Source organism: Leptosomus discolor, chromosome 1, assembly GCF_034619465.1.
Source record: "Leptosomus discolor isolate bLepDis1 chromosome 1, bLepDis1.hap2, whole genome shotgun sequence".
NCBI lineage: Eukaryota > Metazoa > Chordata > Aves > Leptosomiformes > Leptosomidae > Leptosomus > Leptosomus discolor.
This window is the reverse complement of record NC_141391.1, coordinates 67,611,051-67,627,312: the sequence shown is the minus strand read 5'-3', so window position 1 is coordinate 67,627,312 and position 16,262 is coordinate 67,611,051. Positions and strand designations below refer to the sequence as shown.

Below are 16,262 nucleotides of genomic sequence, written 5' to 3'. Positions count from 1 at the left end.
TTTTTTTTTTGAGATGTTGGGGAATTGTTTTATAATGATGAGGAAACACTAGCTACCTTAGTTTTCTTGATAAATAGCAATCATGGAAGATTTTAATGCCCAGTAACCCCCCGCTTGCTGCTCTGGCGTTCCATGGCTGCTCATGCAGTAGCCTGCTCTGATAACAACCAGTACTACCCCATTTCTTCCTTCTTCTTGACTAAGCTTGATGGAAGTGAACATCGAAGAAAGACGATGATAATGAAAATATGTTTATAACTTTTCAGAAAGAGGCAGGAACTTCCACACATAAAAAAAAAAAAAACAAAGAAACAAAAAAAAACACCCAAACCACAAAGCACCCCAAGCCAGCTGCAGAAAAAATGCTTCCTAAAAGATGACATCTCCTCCGGCTGATGGTGCTGCTCTCCACCCTCCAGGTTATATATACAATGCCTGTGGCTTTAAACTAGCTATATAGCTCAAGTCCCTGCCCACACTCCCCTTTTTACGTTAGTTCTTGTAACAAAAACTGTTCTTCTATCCCAACTACCACAGGCTCCTATAGTCTCCAGGAACGCACCCCAACAGGGTGTCTCGGTCCCAGGGTGAAGAAGGGACTACAAAAAAAACAAACACACTTTCAAAAAGGTAGAATTAAATGACTGTGCCAAGACACAAAGCATTTTCTCTACTGTTTTAAGTTTTACCTGAGAGACTAGTGCCATTTTGAAAGCCTTGGGTTGAAGAGAAACCTTTTGTCTTCTGTAGTACAAAGCAAAATTGACAGAAACTTATGAATTTAAAAAAAAAAAAAAGTAGAAAATCATTAGCAACTGCGATTTGCAGGGACTGAGATAGCTCTACTGGCTTTCAGTACGCAGGAGCAGTGGCAATCAAAGGATGGAGCCTCGCGCCAGTACCTGCTTTTGCGAACTACGCAGCTTCTCTGCAAACATCAGAATTGATGCTTTCGTGACCCTAGTCAGTGAAAAAACAGCGACTTTTTTAGTTACTCAGATTCTTTCATTTACGCTTGTCACGGAACCTTGCTGCTCTCCTCACCCTTCCCGGTAAGCCTCTTTGCCCTGAGCTTCATGCAGGACAACAGAACAAGCACGAATAACAGGGGGTGTCCTGGTTTGCTAGCATTTATTTTGCCACATTACTAACTGTCCGAGCATACCCACCCCGAGGTGGTTGGGGTTTTTTTGTGGGGTTTTTTTTGTTGTTGTTGTTTTTTTTTCCTTTAGCAGAGGGTTGTTCACCACTAGTTTGAAGTATTTGTACCAGTAGAAATATCTTCAGCATTTGTCTAATCTCTGAGCACGCCTTTCTCAGGCATTTTGGAGCTTTAGGACTTCATTTTGTGTTTGCAGCGGTGAAAGGCTATTCCAGTTCACAACCGGTTTCTGCGGCCTGCCTCCCCCTTTCAAGTGCGCTTGAAAAGGGTCACAACTTCAAACAGCACCAGCGTGGCAGGACTGTGCGACAGACGCAAGGAAACAGCGTTTCAAGAGGTCATCCAGTCCATAGGCAGAAACCTACCACAGATGCCAGAGGACATGCACGTGGACCTGTTTAGACCTACACGCTTCAGAACTGGAAGCCATGTCATCTTAAGGGAGGGACCTGTCCAAGCTCCGGGCTTAAAGAAAGACCTAATAGCTGTTGACAAGCTTGTCAGCACCTGGCCTCGTTGGGAGGTACCATCTCCCATTTCTCAAATTTCTGCTCTATTTTAGGAAATAAAAAGTACAGCTTGGTACTGTAACCTTGAAAGCGTTGCCATTCCCTGATCTGGATTTTTGTCCCCCAGGGCAGGATCCTGTCCCTAAGCCACTCTGGTCACACCATCGTCCAGTTTGTCCCATGTGTCCAGCAATCATGAGATTTTCCTAGTCTCCACCGTCTTTACTGTCAGGGAGTTTTTCCCACCCGGCAGTGGCAATCACTCAGCAGAGGCAGTGGGAGAACCAGAGGAGCGCACCTCCTGGGCACTAGGAGAAGCTGGTAGAGGCATGCCTTTCCCTTCTGCCTTTTGTTTCCTTTAGGGCGGGGTGGGCCACACATCTCCCAGCCCTTAGGACATCTCGCTGCTCTTCCTTCTCGCTTCCCTAGTTTTGTTGGCTCCCTCGTTGTCAGGTCGTCTTAATAGTGGATGTCTGGTACCTGCTGCTCCTTATGAGTTCTTGCCGTTTCCCACAGAGTAGCGTGGCTTGCCTCCTGTCACTCAGCGGTCCAGTTTCCTCCACCTCTGGCACTGCCCACGTGCTGGAGCACTGCCAGGATTGCTTACAGAGCAGAACTACAGATTCCTTCCCTAGACAAACCCCGGGAGTGCTTTTGTGGTTAGATTGTTCCTGGGTTCGCTCCAACAGGCAGCGAGACCACGCTAGGTTTCTCACTCTCGCCGTCAAGCATCACTGTACAGCACTATTCTGTCACGCTAGAGACCCCCACATGCCTCTCTGCCTGCAAAGCAGAGTTTTTATTAAACCAAGTAAAATACAAGGTATTGCGACGTTGCTTTCTCCTCATCTTTGAGGATTATAGGAAATACAAATTCTTATAGCTTTTAAAATGCTATGTAGCCCCATGGACTAGGCCACCGTGACAGCATTGCTTGACCTGTCAGTCACAATTTCAAGAGCCCACCTCACAGCTCCTACGAGATAGCCTCCTACGGAGGAACTGAAGCAGCCTGCCCTATATGGGATGAGCCGTAGGTAGGGGGGTTGTGGGCCCATACACACCAATCTGACCCCGGCGACAGGGAAGTTACTCACAAAGTCTAAGCAGAGCCCACACTGCCAGCTTTTGAACTGTTTTGTTTGGTTCCTTCACCCTTGTAGGGAACAATGACCAAAGGTAGCAATGAAGGGGTAACAGGTAAGAACTCAAATTTTCAGAGAGAAAGCCCCACAAAACCAGCAACCAGTTACACCCATTTCCAAAACAAACCAACTAAAAAAGAAGCCCCAGCCCCAAAACAGGTACGCTGAACGAGTTGCAACTCAAGCACAGAGCAGACCCTTCCTTTCCACTCCTTTAAGCTCAGCTTCACCACAGAAATCTCCTCTCACCACGTGTGAAGTTTCTGCCCTGTATCAGCTTCTCTGTACTGAAATGATGCTGATCATTAGGTGAACGAACGAGACAGAACCACCGTCCAACAAGCTGAAACAGAGATTTCCAGAAAAGACCACCTGGTCTTCGACAAACTTTTCACAAACCAGTAGATTTTCCTTTCAGGGCTTCCAGATGTCTGCTTTAATTTTATCTACTTGACACAGACAGAGAATATTCCAGAGTACAAGCATCAGGTTCCTGAAAAGCTGTGCTTATATCCAAGTGGGCCAATTGTGAAATATTCTCCCCATTCTCATTGAGGAATAAGGTCCGTTGTCTCTATTTTAAGATTGTATCATGAGACTACCCCATTTTGGCATCGAATTATGCATGGAGCCATTATTTGCATTTCAGGAAACATTTACAGTATCTCAATATACTCTCAGATTTCTGAGACAATCTCAAACATCTGATTGTGAACAAACTCATCATATATCCGGTAAGATTCGTAATTTGAACTGACCTCTAACATTCAATCAGGCAATCCAAGTCTACGTCAAAGAGGCACAGAACATTGATACTCAGATGAAGCTCCTATTTCTCTTTCCCCAGTTCCCCTAAAGCCTAGCCAAGTCTTGACTGAATCAAAAATTATTTGGGAAAGAAGCGACAGAGATGAGGCAACCAGTACAGTATCTAGATACTTGCTTTCCTTTTTGGATGTGGTACCAAAAGGTTTCTCACCCAACTCCTCTGAAAAGTAATCAGGAAAATATTTTCTTTCTTTTAAGAGACACAAGTATTTCCTACTCTCCTAACTGGAATTTTCCAGAGAAGTACAACTAGCCACAGCAATGTATTCAGACAAAAGGTTTACTCATCACAGCTGTAATACTGTGTGTAACAGTTTCAAGGTCTAAGAGACATAATGGAAACCATACAAAGGCCTCTACCACGGTCTGTCATGCCTTTTTTTTTCCCCCCTGAAACGTAGGTGATAAACTACATGTGAAATAAGCATCTTTCAAAACCAAAATGGGGCATTCAGGAGAGAAGCTTGTATTTCAAGCAGAAACTATGAGCTAGGTCAGCGGACAGAGCGGGATTTCTCTCCCTAGTACAGTTAAGAAAGAAATTATTTTAGTAAGGCACCTGAAAAAAAGGTCTGAGCTAGTAGATTGTTAAATGGTTCCATAAAACTTTTGAATGACTTCTGTATTTTGAATACAAAACATGGAAATACACAAATCAGTTTCAAGTTCCTTTTCCCTTAAAGATTCATTTTATTAAAAAAAAAAAATTATTTATAGGGCAGCTTTTTTTTTTTGTCACTGTTCCTCGATAACTTCTGAAACCATTCAAGGAGAGCTGGAATTGCCGTTTGTTCCTGCAACCTTTATGAAGCATCGGTGCCTGGAGAGAAAGCCCCAAATCCAGTGAGCAAGGCCTCAGATATGGTGGTGAACCCTACCCTGCCCTAACAGTACCTACACACGCCAGACTAGTCCAAACTGCATTTTGACAAGCCCAGCAGATGTCAGAGAAACTGAGGCTGCTAGTTTCTCTGTAGAGAAAGAGGTATAAAGCACACAAATCCATCCAAAGCTTTGGTTTGCTACTCGGAGGTCAGCTTTCATTTTAATTGGCAATTTAAACCTACGTAACATGCATTCTTCTAACCGTTTTGTGGGTATCAAAGTTACTTCAGATGACAGTTACTCTATCTTTAACAGTATGTTTTTAGCAGATAAACCTCAAGATGGTTTTTAAACTGTTTGTCAGAGTAGACTACAGTCTAGGAGTAAGCTTTCTCTACGACACTTGAAAAATGGGCTTTTACAAGGCTTATCCCGCTACAGATAATGTTTTAAAGGACACAACACTTACATTTAAGTTCACATTCAAAACACTGTTTCTTAAAGTATCGTGATATTTTAAAGAGACTAACGATTTATTCAGTGTAAACACAACATAGAGAGTTGTAGAGTTCCAAATACACATCTGGTCTGCCATTTCTAGTGTTGTGCAAACTAATTTACTTAATTTCAAATCTAGCATAGTGTCAAATAACATCTAGCCAAAGTTACAGAACTGATTTTTTTCACATATGCTTGAAATTAGACTTCCCAGTTTAACTAAATTTTTTGATTTACAACAAAGAAAAAAACCTGTAAACAATTCAACAGCAGTCAGCAACAAGAATGGGTGACAACTGTCAGTCTTCAAATATAACTTAAGTTATGCCCTTTCTTACCATCAACTTTTAGTCAAATATGTAAATAAATACAAGAACTAACACAAATAAAAGTGTCACTATAAGAAAATACATTATATGCTGCAATTTGGAATAAAATATCATACAATATTGGCTGCACCATTTGAAATATGCGTTTGATGCCTAAACCAGTTTGACACTAAACAGTTACACCTTTTCTTTGTGTAGAGGACTACACTTCTACTCACTGTTAGAAATGTGTTTTGTGATTAATTTTATACTAGTATATCAAACTCCTCAATGTGAAAATGACTCAAGTCATTTAGTGAAAGAAGATACCATAGGCACCATAATATATATTATTTTTTTTTCTTTTTAAACAAAATCTGGTGATGAACCAGCAGTAACAAAATAGGATGAAAATTAAAAGGCACATTCAGGCAAAAAATAACCACCACAGTTTGCATGATGCTGTATTTAAAAAAAATAATTTATGCTCTCAATAATCGATCGGATCAGGAACAAATACTCTGGCAGATTCTAATCTGTCAGAGAGAAAGTAAATTTCGGAAAAGGTGTGCCATTCAAATTATATAGTTATTTTTTAATGTTGAATTTTGTTTTGTATTAAGGTCAGTATAAGGCTTATAACCAAGTGCACGTTAAGAGGACTACTTGACTACTCAAAACCTCTTGTTTTCCAAGTGCATAGAAATACAATGAGCAATGAAGATACTCCTTGCAAGAAGATGTATTCTTTAGATGTGCAAATCTTAATCAAGTACTTGAGCGTCTTTCGGGTCTCGGAACACATTTCATAATCGCAGCTCTCCACAGGGCAGGGGCAAGTAAAAGGCTTAGAGTAGTCACACTCAGAATAAGAAGATAGACCTGAAAATTGCAAAATAAAAGCCATTAACCCCTCTTAGTTACATGGTAAACTAAGATGTGCTGAGAAGTTTGAGGAGATCAGACTCTTCTGGACAGTATTTTCAGGAGACTTCACCTGTCTCCCTAACCAATGGTTCATATTGCTACAAAAGCAAACGAGTGCATGCTCAAATCATCTAATTATCTGCTTACCTGAAGATACAGTTACAAAAACAACATTATGAGCTTACAGAAAAACAGTTATTTACACGTATAGTTAAGAAGTCAATTTTGAAAGCTAAACGTTTGCTAAAAGGTCAAAGACCAAATATCACTTTATTAAACAAACAAACAAACAAAACAACAAACAACCCACCCCCCCACCAAAAAAAAAAAAAAAACAAAGAACCCAACAAAACCAAGAACCAAGCCACCCAGAACTATTCTGGTTTGATGATATAATGGCAAAGTTCACTAGTATTTTATACAGTAAAAAAAGCAAACAGAAATCCCTTTCAGTCATACTGCCCATCTTCTGAAAACCGATCTTAACTACGTAGTCTGGATGAGTCTTATAAAACAGCAGCAAGAAGTAGTTTTGAGGTCTCAAACAGAAGAATGACTTTGGGAAATCTCAGAGCTATATAAACCTACACAGTAGATAATCATGTGAGAGCTGCCACAGAAAAAAAAAAGGAAAGCCTAAAGGCCTCCAAGCGCAGTGGGTGGGCCCCTAAACTGGTTCTGTGATCACATACGGATATCTTGAAACTCTGCACAAACATACAGTATTTATAATTCCTAATTATACGCAGGAGTGAACATGAAAATGAATCACCTTTACCTATACAAGTGAACAGCACTGGGTAAGTTTTTCACACATGCTTTATTTGGAATTGGTTCCAGCATTATACAGCCCAGTTGCTCACACAATGAAAAGCTCAGAGCACCAGCAAAGTGCTTTTGTGAGCAGAGATATAGAGGAGAAAGCAGCTAGCACTAGAAAGTGAGGTCAGTTGTTGTATCTCTATAGCCATAATTTTACTTAGTTTCACAAAGCATACTTAATCTTGGAAAAATAACGTTCTCTCAGCTTCAGAATAAAACTAAAGTTTAAGGTTTCTTTCCCAGGGGATTTTTTTCATAACTACTGAAAAAGCTGGTTGTTTCTTCTGCAGAGGATTTAAAATGAACAAGCTTTGCAGGTAGGAACTACAAGTTTGTTTGCTTGTTTAGCTGTTAAGGCAATTTCCACTGCACCATATCTGCTCTCTAGTTCTTATTTACTCATATTTCCTTATTCACACCCTATACTCTCAGTATCTGTATCAAGATTTTAAAAGCAAAGGCTTCTCAGTCTTACTGACTTGGGTGCTATCTACAACTCACTGCTCAGTTAATAAAGAAGTTGTAAGTGAGAGCAGTTAAGGTAAAGCGTTTATGACTAAGCTATTTAAAAGTAAAGCCTGCTATTTAAAATATTAAAGTACAATATGAAACAAGTGAAAAATAGAACCAAGAACCCTGTCAGGGACATACACGCCTCCATTCATATGGGTTGATTTTACTTGTTAACAGTTGAGAGGTGCCGCAGAACTGGAGTGTATTGGTATTTCCAATACACTGTAATACAAAATCCCAGTAAGTTATTCAGGTGCAAAACCCAAAGTTAAGAACTATAGAACAGCTTACCTCCCGAGATATGATGCCTGCTCTGCGCGCTCTACTTCCCAGAACAAAAGAGAATTCACTGACTTGTGCCAGTCCTGCTGAGACAATCCACTTGATATACTGGCTGGTCTTTGGAAGAATCAGAGAAAGGACAAGCACTGCCAAGACAAACTTTAAAAACATTTTTGTTTGGTTTGGGTTGTTGCGGGTTTGTTTTTGTTTTTAAATTAAAAAAAAAAGTGCAATAAATAAAATAGTACAATCTTTGTGAGATACATGGCATCAAATACAGTAATTCTGGACATAAAACAAACCAGTGTGGACTTCTAAATGTGTCTTCTGTATTATTCTGTATTATTGAGACCAATGTACATTGCACAGTAAAAAGTAGTATCTTGATTACTATAACAAAAACACTTGATAACTTCATCACAAATCCCAAGCTAGATAAATAGATGTTTCTCCATGTGTTACTTTTAACATGAAATACAATCCTTTTTTTTTTTCAATATCCTAAGACTGTTGTATCAAACTTCATTCTAATCAGTAAGATTCTTCCAAATACAGATTTACAGTAAAGACGTAATATTCTCTGTTACATCACATGTTCAGTTCTTCCTCAGAATTTTCATTAGGGCATGCAGCACAAAGTTTATTTAGACTATTAAAAGATAAAACAGAGAAAAAGAAAATACCTTCATTATGACCACAGACAATGTAAGGAATAGTAAGACCGTGAGTTCATATATTACAAATGTGGGGAAAACATGAAGTCCTAGGAGGAAAGAAAACAGTATTTCAAACTTTAAGGCCAATACCTTACTATGATAGTTTTCCGAGTTAATGGTAGATTTATTGCAAGACTGTATTTTCAAAAACTAACAAAAAGCCCTAACATACCTACCAGCACTACCTACTTGATCACTAAAGCACTTCCTGCATCAGCCAACTATTTTCCCTTTGGAGGGGTTTAGCACAAATATTCCCAATCAAGTTAAATAGTATATGACCGATGCACGAGCACTTGCATCTATAAAGTTTTCTCTCTTCCACACCAGTCAACAATCCAGCATCTGAACTGAAACACACCTCTAATGAAAGCTATCAAAATGCTGCAGGAAAACAATTCTATTGTTCTGCACAGTGATGGTAATGTACACTTTGCTTGCCGTTCAACAGTTTTGTATGACATGGTAATGGACTGTCACTGTGGGAGGAACACAATCCTCAGAATTTGTGCAGACTACAGCTACAACAGAAAATGTAACTGTTTTGATCCCAAGACCCTCACTTGCAAACACTGAAAGTCACCTGAACTGGAAAAGTCACTTAGACTGAAATCAGGCAAAGTCATAAACCCCTGAGCATGGTCTAACAATTAAAGAGCACAGAAATTTAAAACTAAATCCTGCTAATATTAAACACAAGAAGTATTTGTTGGAGAAGTCCTGGAGTCACTGAGGAAGAATCTTACAGCTGACGAAGTCCGTTTTTTCCTCCTAGGCTATAAGGAACTTGTGCAGGCAAACATAACTGTACATCTTTGGAAGCTCATTCCTTTTCATAATAGCTCTTAAAAAGAGGAACCAAAAGCATGGTGGTGTTCCCGATAAATCTGTAATAGTTGGCAGTTCTCCAACCCAATTATTTCTGGTGAAGGACAGGAGTTTAGCTTTCTAAAGCATAAGGCATGTAAATCGATGCTGTAGCTTCTTATTTTAACTAAAGACAAGTTTTCACTAATTTTCCCTGCCCCTTTGCGCTGCAGAGCCAGAAGAGTTGTAGAGAACTAAGAGTCATCTCTTCCTGAGCGCACAAGAGAAGTTACTTAAAGTAACTTCAGTGTTTTGTCCATACGCACGTTCCATTGTGGATGGAAATGTACTTCAAGTACATCAGAGATTTTTATACAAGTACTACCCATTCAGCACGTACACACCCCGTTTTACTACTTAATTTCCTTCTAACTACTGAAGTACAAGCGCAAAAGACTACCAGAACAAGGGGAGAGATGGCAGAATAAGAGAGGTGATCACCGCACTGAAAAAGAAATCCAAATGTGTGCACGCATGCACGTGGAGGGGCAAGTAGCTTCTTGTGCATCATGTGCACATTGATTATTCACCTTTAGGCCGGTCTCAGAAACATACATGAAAAGCAAATAGAGAAACACAGCCTGTAACAATGCCATGTCTGACAAGAGGGCCAACTCTGCCACATCTGGAATTGAAGATTTCAGAGGGAGGCTATAAATACAGCCTAGTGCTCTCATCACTACTGGTGGAGCTACCTTTTCAGTTCTGGAGCAGACAGGCAGTCTGAAGTCCATTTGAACTGCTGCCCAGTGTGGAGATTATTACCATATTACAAAGAGCTGAGACACAAACTACCACAGATTTCTGTACCGATCCCGTGGAGGTATGAGTCTGCAAAGTGGAACAAGCATAAACGTGTTACATACACTATTTATTCTGAGCAAACAAATAAACATCCCAGCACACAGCCATCTTCTGGAGGAAATAAATCCCACCATAGTGGATTTCACAGTCATTACAGACTTTTGCCCCAGCCCTAGATGAAAACTTAAGATAAGGCCAGAAGTCATATCAGACTGCTGCACAAGCACATGAAGCCTTCCTGACAACAGGAATCTTGTTAGCGAGATTAACTTCATAGACAGAAGGGGCACAAATAGGGGCACTTATTTCAACAGTTTTAACCAGACTTTGTGACTAAGCTCAAGGGTCACTATGGACTAGTTCTCTAAAATGGAAGAAATGCTTCAATCAAATAATTCGAGAACTTCAGCACCTTCATCAGGCAGCATGAGGCATGTTGGCCTGTCACCAATCGCTAGGCTATCTCTTAGGTACATTTTCACAGAGGTGAGCATAAGCCACCGGACTTCAATTCTAAGGAGTGTTCTGGAATAGCTGGAATGGAGGCTGGGAGTGCAGGTGACCTCACATCAATGTCAGGCCGAAAGACACATTCACTCATATGAAGTCCTTTCTGTGGGAAAACCGACATTTGTCTCCATCTTCCTGCGAAGGGGAAAGCCCTCTTGATTCTAGTGTCAGTTCCGAGAGCTTGAAACCTCCAAGTTTCACTGTGTTCCGTGCAGGACAACAAAGCAGTAGAGCTGGATGGATAAGGAGAAGGCGATGTAAGTCACCCAATGAATTCCAGTTGGCATCTTCCTTTGATCTCTCTCAAATTCAACAGAAATGTTAAGAGGCTCATCAGAGAAACATTGTGTGCGTGTTTGTTCTGGACAGTGGTAGTGCTGACAGTGTCAGCATCACCCATCTTCTGATGAAAAAGACTGCACTTTTAAAGGGTTTTCAGCATTTTGCGTTCAAGGTCCAATAATGACCACAGGATTTACCCAGAAGGGAAACATGGAGCCTTGCAAGTGAGTAGATCTGTACAGCACATTGAGGAGACACAACTTAGTCAGTGTAAGTAATCTGCCTCCTTACCAGCGGCAGATAGGATTCCTGATGTCCAATTTCAAACTCCATACCCCTTGTGGACTGACAAAAAAATGAGACTATTTAAAAAATAGTCAAACAGTCTATGCAAAGATGCCTTCCATCTTTCTAAAAACCAACTAAAACAAAGTCAAACGATGCAGAGGTAGAAAGGAAAGGATCTGAGTACTAGGTACCAAAACAGAAAGGAGAAAGAAAGCTCTCACAATGTGGCTTTAAGGGATTGGTCCAGATGTTCTCTCAAAAAATAAAATATTAGTGAAGACAGAGACTAACAGGAACTTTCTAACCTCAGCACATAGCATGAATAGAGTCAGAAACCTTGAAGAACACACACAGGCCTAAACGACTGTACAGATGGAGAATAACTCAAAGTGCAGCTGTTAATGCCTAACCGCAAAGGTGTATTATTCCCACAAATGCACCCATGCGCAAATTTGAAAGCAGTAGCACTACACAGGTCAAGCTAAGGGCAGGACCACTGTTACAGATATTACACAAACAAGTACTATTCAGCTCAGCTTTTAGGCACCAGAAGGATTTCTGTACTTAGAACAGACAAGCGTTTAAGACAAGCAAAATAGGAACTAACTTTTCCAAGTGACACGTATACAGTCACTTTTCAATTATCTCAGTTTTTTCTATTCATTCTTTTATTTTAAAAGGAACAGAAATTATAATACTGCAGTGCCGTACCATCCTCCCTCAGGATCTCAAGTGTTTCTGCTCTCTGTAATATGCTTGCTGCATACAGCAACAAGCCATTTCCTTAGGCAGGGTGAGAGAATCTTTCCCTGTGGCCTTTACATAATTTCACATAGTAAATCTCTATATAGATACATATAATTTGCATGCGTACATATCTAAGTAGAGAGCAAGCAAGAAGTCTTTTCTTACTAGGTTTCTTTTAAAAAGTTTAAGGAATGCTTTTTATCCTACTCAGGTTTTCTTTGCAACTACATGTCATTCCTTTTTAAAACCTACCTCCTCGCCACCCCACAGAACTTCCTGTTAACCACAAAATTTGAAAGTAATTAAAAGGAAAAGAGTGGGATAATGTTTATTTGGGGGGGAGGGGGTTTTTGTTTGGTTTTTGTACAGGTTTGGGGTTTTGGTTTGGTTTGTTTTTTTACCAGCAAGCATTGTCAGATTTTGTCTGAGGCCTATAACATAGCTCATTTTTCTGATTTTTAGCTAACTTTCTTCTGAGTCAGGAATAACACCCATTTTCTGTAAAACCATACAATCTTGGTAGGCCATTTTCTTTCCCTTCTTGTAATTATAATCGCAACAACAGTTAAAAAGTGGGGTTTTTTTTTAATCCTGTAACAGAACTACCAAAATAATTTCCTTACAGTATAACGTAGGCTATATGGAGTGCTGCCAGCATGTCAGCCGAGGTCTTGCTATTTTCTTGTACTCTCCCAGTCTTACCTCTAGTCTTAATTCATGCAGTCACAAGAGTGTAAGACAGTATTTTTGTTAAGTCCCTTGTAAAATTAACTTTGGGCTCATAATGACTTGTCACGGTTTGTGTCCCTGACAGCACTAATCTGCTCCATCACCATCTTTACTGAAACACATAAACAACTTACCTGTGAGCATTTAGCAATTACTCATCCAACCTTGTCAGTTACATGGGCCCAAGAGTTTTACCATAGCTCACCACTCTCCTCCCTTTATTAAAAAATAAGTTATTCAAATAAACACATCTATTACTAGGCAATCTGACTGATCAGCACAAGCTATTATCATGATCTGGGTAAAACAAAAATCAAGATCGGCAAGCACAACTATTTCCTTTTTATTTTGGCAGCCACCAGAAACAGCTTTAGTTTCTGTTATGAAACAATGGGTATCAAACAGGTATATGAGGAAATGCATTAAAATTGTGCTGATGAGACTTCACTATTATCTGAATAAACATATGGAGATAAAAAGAACAACAGAAAAACTTAAAACCAGGAAAAAAAAACAAGGGTGGCCTTGAAAAAAAAAACAACCAAACCCCAAGAATTTCTGAGTAAGCACGGGTTGAAGGAGGCTCAATTTGTGCAAAGAGCCACACTCAAACCCTCTATTTTAGACCTTGCAGTGCTCCCAGAATAGGCCATGCATCTCCTATACAGTGCAGGGGAACAGGCAAGTACTTTCACTGGGCCTGTCTCCTCCCTTAGAGAAAGCGTATTGGGGCGTGCGTGGAAAGCTAGAGAATGTAGCAGTTCAAAATGAAGCCATTGACTGTAAACATTGTCAGTTAACTTGTTTTGGGTAACAAGCATGATGAGTTACTCTCCTGATCTTAGGCATCAATGCTGCATTTCAGTTGGCATTCGTGTAGTCTATGAGATGCATCTTGTTCAATTTTTTTTTTCTCTGCATTGAGAGCACACAGATCACATTTTCCCAACTAAAGAAACAAGATGCTATAAAAAAAAAAAAATCTGTTTTCATTATCATGTCCTGCTTCTAGAGAAAACCAAGCCACAAGAACCTGAAATTTACTCTACCAGTTGACTCAAAATAGTTACACAGTTTTAGTATAAATTACAAATATAGCTGCTGTAAAGACAGAACAGTTAAAAAAAACCCCAAAAAACCATAAAACCAAAACCAACACTGAAAAAAAAGCCTTTTCCCTTAAAATTTCTAGTTACATAGTTTAATGCTATTTGCATGAATTCAGAATTAACAACGAAAAACTGACATTAAAACAAGAACTGAGAGTACATGTAAACTGCCTAGCTATATTGTGGTCAGTTAACAGTTTAGTATTTTAACAAAACAAAATCTACCTCCTCCCCCCAATTTGTAGACACCAATTTTTCTTTTTACACACACAGTCCCCCATTTGTAGGTTAACATTATTTTTAAAGTTTTTTTTTTCTTAAAAGTTACCTATGGATGCAAAGAAAATGATGGCAAGAAAGTCACGTATTGGTTCAATACAGGACATAATCTCCTCAGTAACCATGTGACCCTGAGAAGAGATCAGAGCTCCGGCTAAGAAGCATCCCAGCTCCATTGAAACATCCAACAGCTCTGTGATCTGCCAAGGAATAACAGAGAATATTTCTGTTCTGTAGTCCTGAATGACTTTATATACCACTTCACAGTGAAATTATAAAAATCTACATTATACTGAATGTAGGAAATCACTATGTCTTTACACAAGTCCAACAACAAACAGAATTCAAAGTATTTATTTCAGTGTTCTGCAGTACTGTATTTATACAAAAGACTCACAAAACCAGTTTCCCCTCCACGTTACCTCCTTCCCCACAAAAACAAAAATAAATTTCTTAATCTACATTGCAATGCTTTGTGTCACTCCTAAGGATAGCATCTGATTTCACAAAAACGAGAAAGACTGTAACAGCTTCAGAGTCAGGATTACATAATACATTGAGGCTGAGAAATAAAGCAGTAAGAACAGCATATTTTCCAGCTGTCAAACACAGGGAAAAAATAAAAATCAAAGCTTATAATTTGGGAGAATAGTCTCAATTTAGCAGAACTCCCAGGCATAAATTACATTTTATTATTGTAAATTGGACTTAAATGTGCCTCTGTGCTTTCCTGAATAGGGATGCATCTAAGCATGTGAAGTAAACAGCTGAAATGAAGCATGGTATCTATTTGAAAGAATTCAGACTGCTTCATTCTTTTTTATTATTTGAATACAGTACGAGAAGGAAGAGATGAAACATATGTAAAGAGACAGAACTAAAAACAAAGCCACTGCTTAAGGCAATGCTCGGAACATTAAAAAAAGCAACAAGCACTTTTAGCTGATATAAAGTATGTTTTAAAATAATAATTACTTTAAAGCCATGCTGCTGCAGACGGGCATCTTACTGAGAAAGTGCAATGCTATTAATATTAATAGAACATGTAAAACTGAAGACTTATTTCCATCCTAATTTAGATTAAGCAACAATACTTTGTAGTACATTTATGGACAACATTCATCATATCTTGAATGGTGTTATGCTGTAAGGTATGAAGCTGAAACTTAAGTGACTTGAAATTAATGGAACAGAGCAAAAGACAAAATAAACAAGTCTCCAAGCTATGCACAAAAAGCAACCTAAAAATAAACCCCAGACGTTTTGTGTGTTGAAGGATTAATGTCTGAATGCTCATCACGTAACTTCATTTGCGCTAACGGTCTGCAATTTATTGCAAGACATTTAAGAAAATGAATTAGTTCTGTCAACTAACGCAAATAGTTGCTGATCAGGCAAAACCAACAAAGTAACATTATGATGCTATGACATTTTAAAACAAAAGGAATTTCAGCGCTTTTCACCACAATTTGGAATTGTAAGAGGGAAGAAGGAAATATATATAAAAGGCTTTAAAATCACCAAAAGATGAATAAGATAAAGGGAACGGTTATGAACAGGAAACATTTAAGTTCTTCTCCGTCACACATTACTTGTTTTAAAAGTCACCTCTTGAGTATGATTAATAGCCAATACAGCCTCTTCAAATAAAGTTGGAATTACTTTTACTCTTCAGCTATAACCCCCACGCACTTAAGTGCTATCAGCTATAATAGAGCTCCAGATCAAAACTTTTACACCTAATATTTTAAGTATTCCCATGAACATGGTTAGGTTACCATGTACGAAGGGATTTAGCATCTCTTGTGTTGGAATTGCACAATACAGTGCTGTTATTAGAATCGCTATTCAAGCAAGGAGCAATTTAAGTGTGAAAGAAATATGCTTGTTCAGAAAGCATCAGACATAACTGGAGCAAACTACGTCCGCCTGGGTTTGCTCCCACAACATAAAAACTGAATTCCATTCCTTCACTCTATGGCAAGCTAAGTATGAGCTTAAGGGCCTGGTAGATAATAAGGCAATTTCTGCTACTTCTTGTCTGCTCTCTAGGTACTGCACAACCTCAGGTCTGCAAAAATCTATCGGTCACTCTACACACAGAAAATGTGA

General features: G+C 39.2%; 1 protein-coding gene across 1 annotated transcript in view; it reads right to left on the bottom strand.

Annotated features, from left to right (window-relative positions):
• Positions 1-6,009: 6,009 nt before the first annotated feature.
• Positions 6,010-16,262, bottom strand: part of SLC9D1 (solute carrier family 9 member D1) — a 30,908-nt gene continuing 20,655 nt past the window's right edge. Inside the window, exons 9-12 of the mRNA XM_009957776.2 lie at positions 14,200-14,350; positions 8,503-8,582; positions 7,829-7,978; positions 6,010-6,157 (exon numbers count right to left, since the gene is read on the bottom strand). Of these exons, the coding sequence (XP_009956078.2) occupies positions 6,044-6,157; positions 7,829-7,978; positions 8,503-8,582; positions 14,200-14,350 (495 nt within the window). The 3' untranslated portion in view covers positions 6,010-6,043. The remainder of the gene's footprint in view (positions 6,158-7,828; positions 7,979-8,502; positions 8,583-14,199; positions 14,351-16,262) is intronic.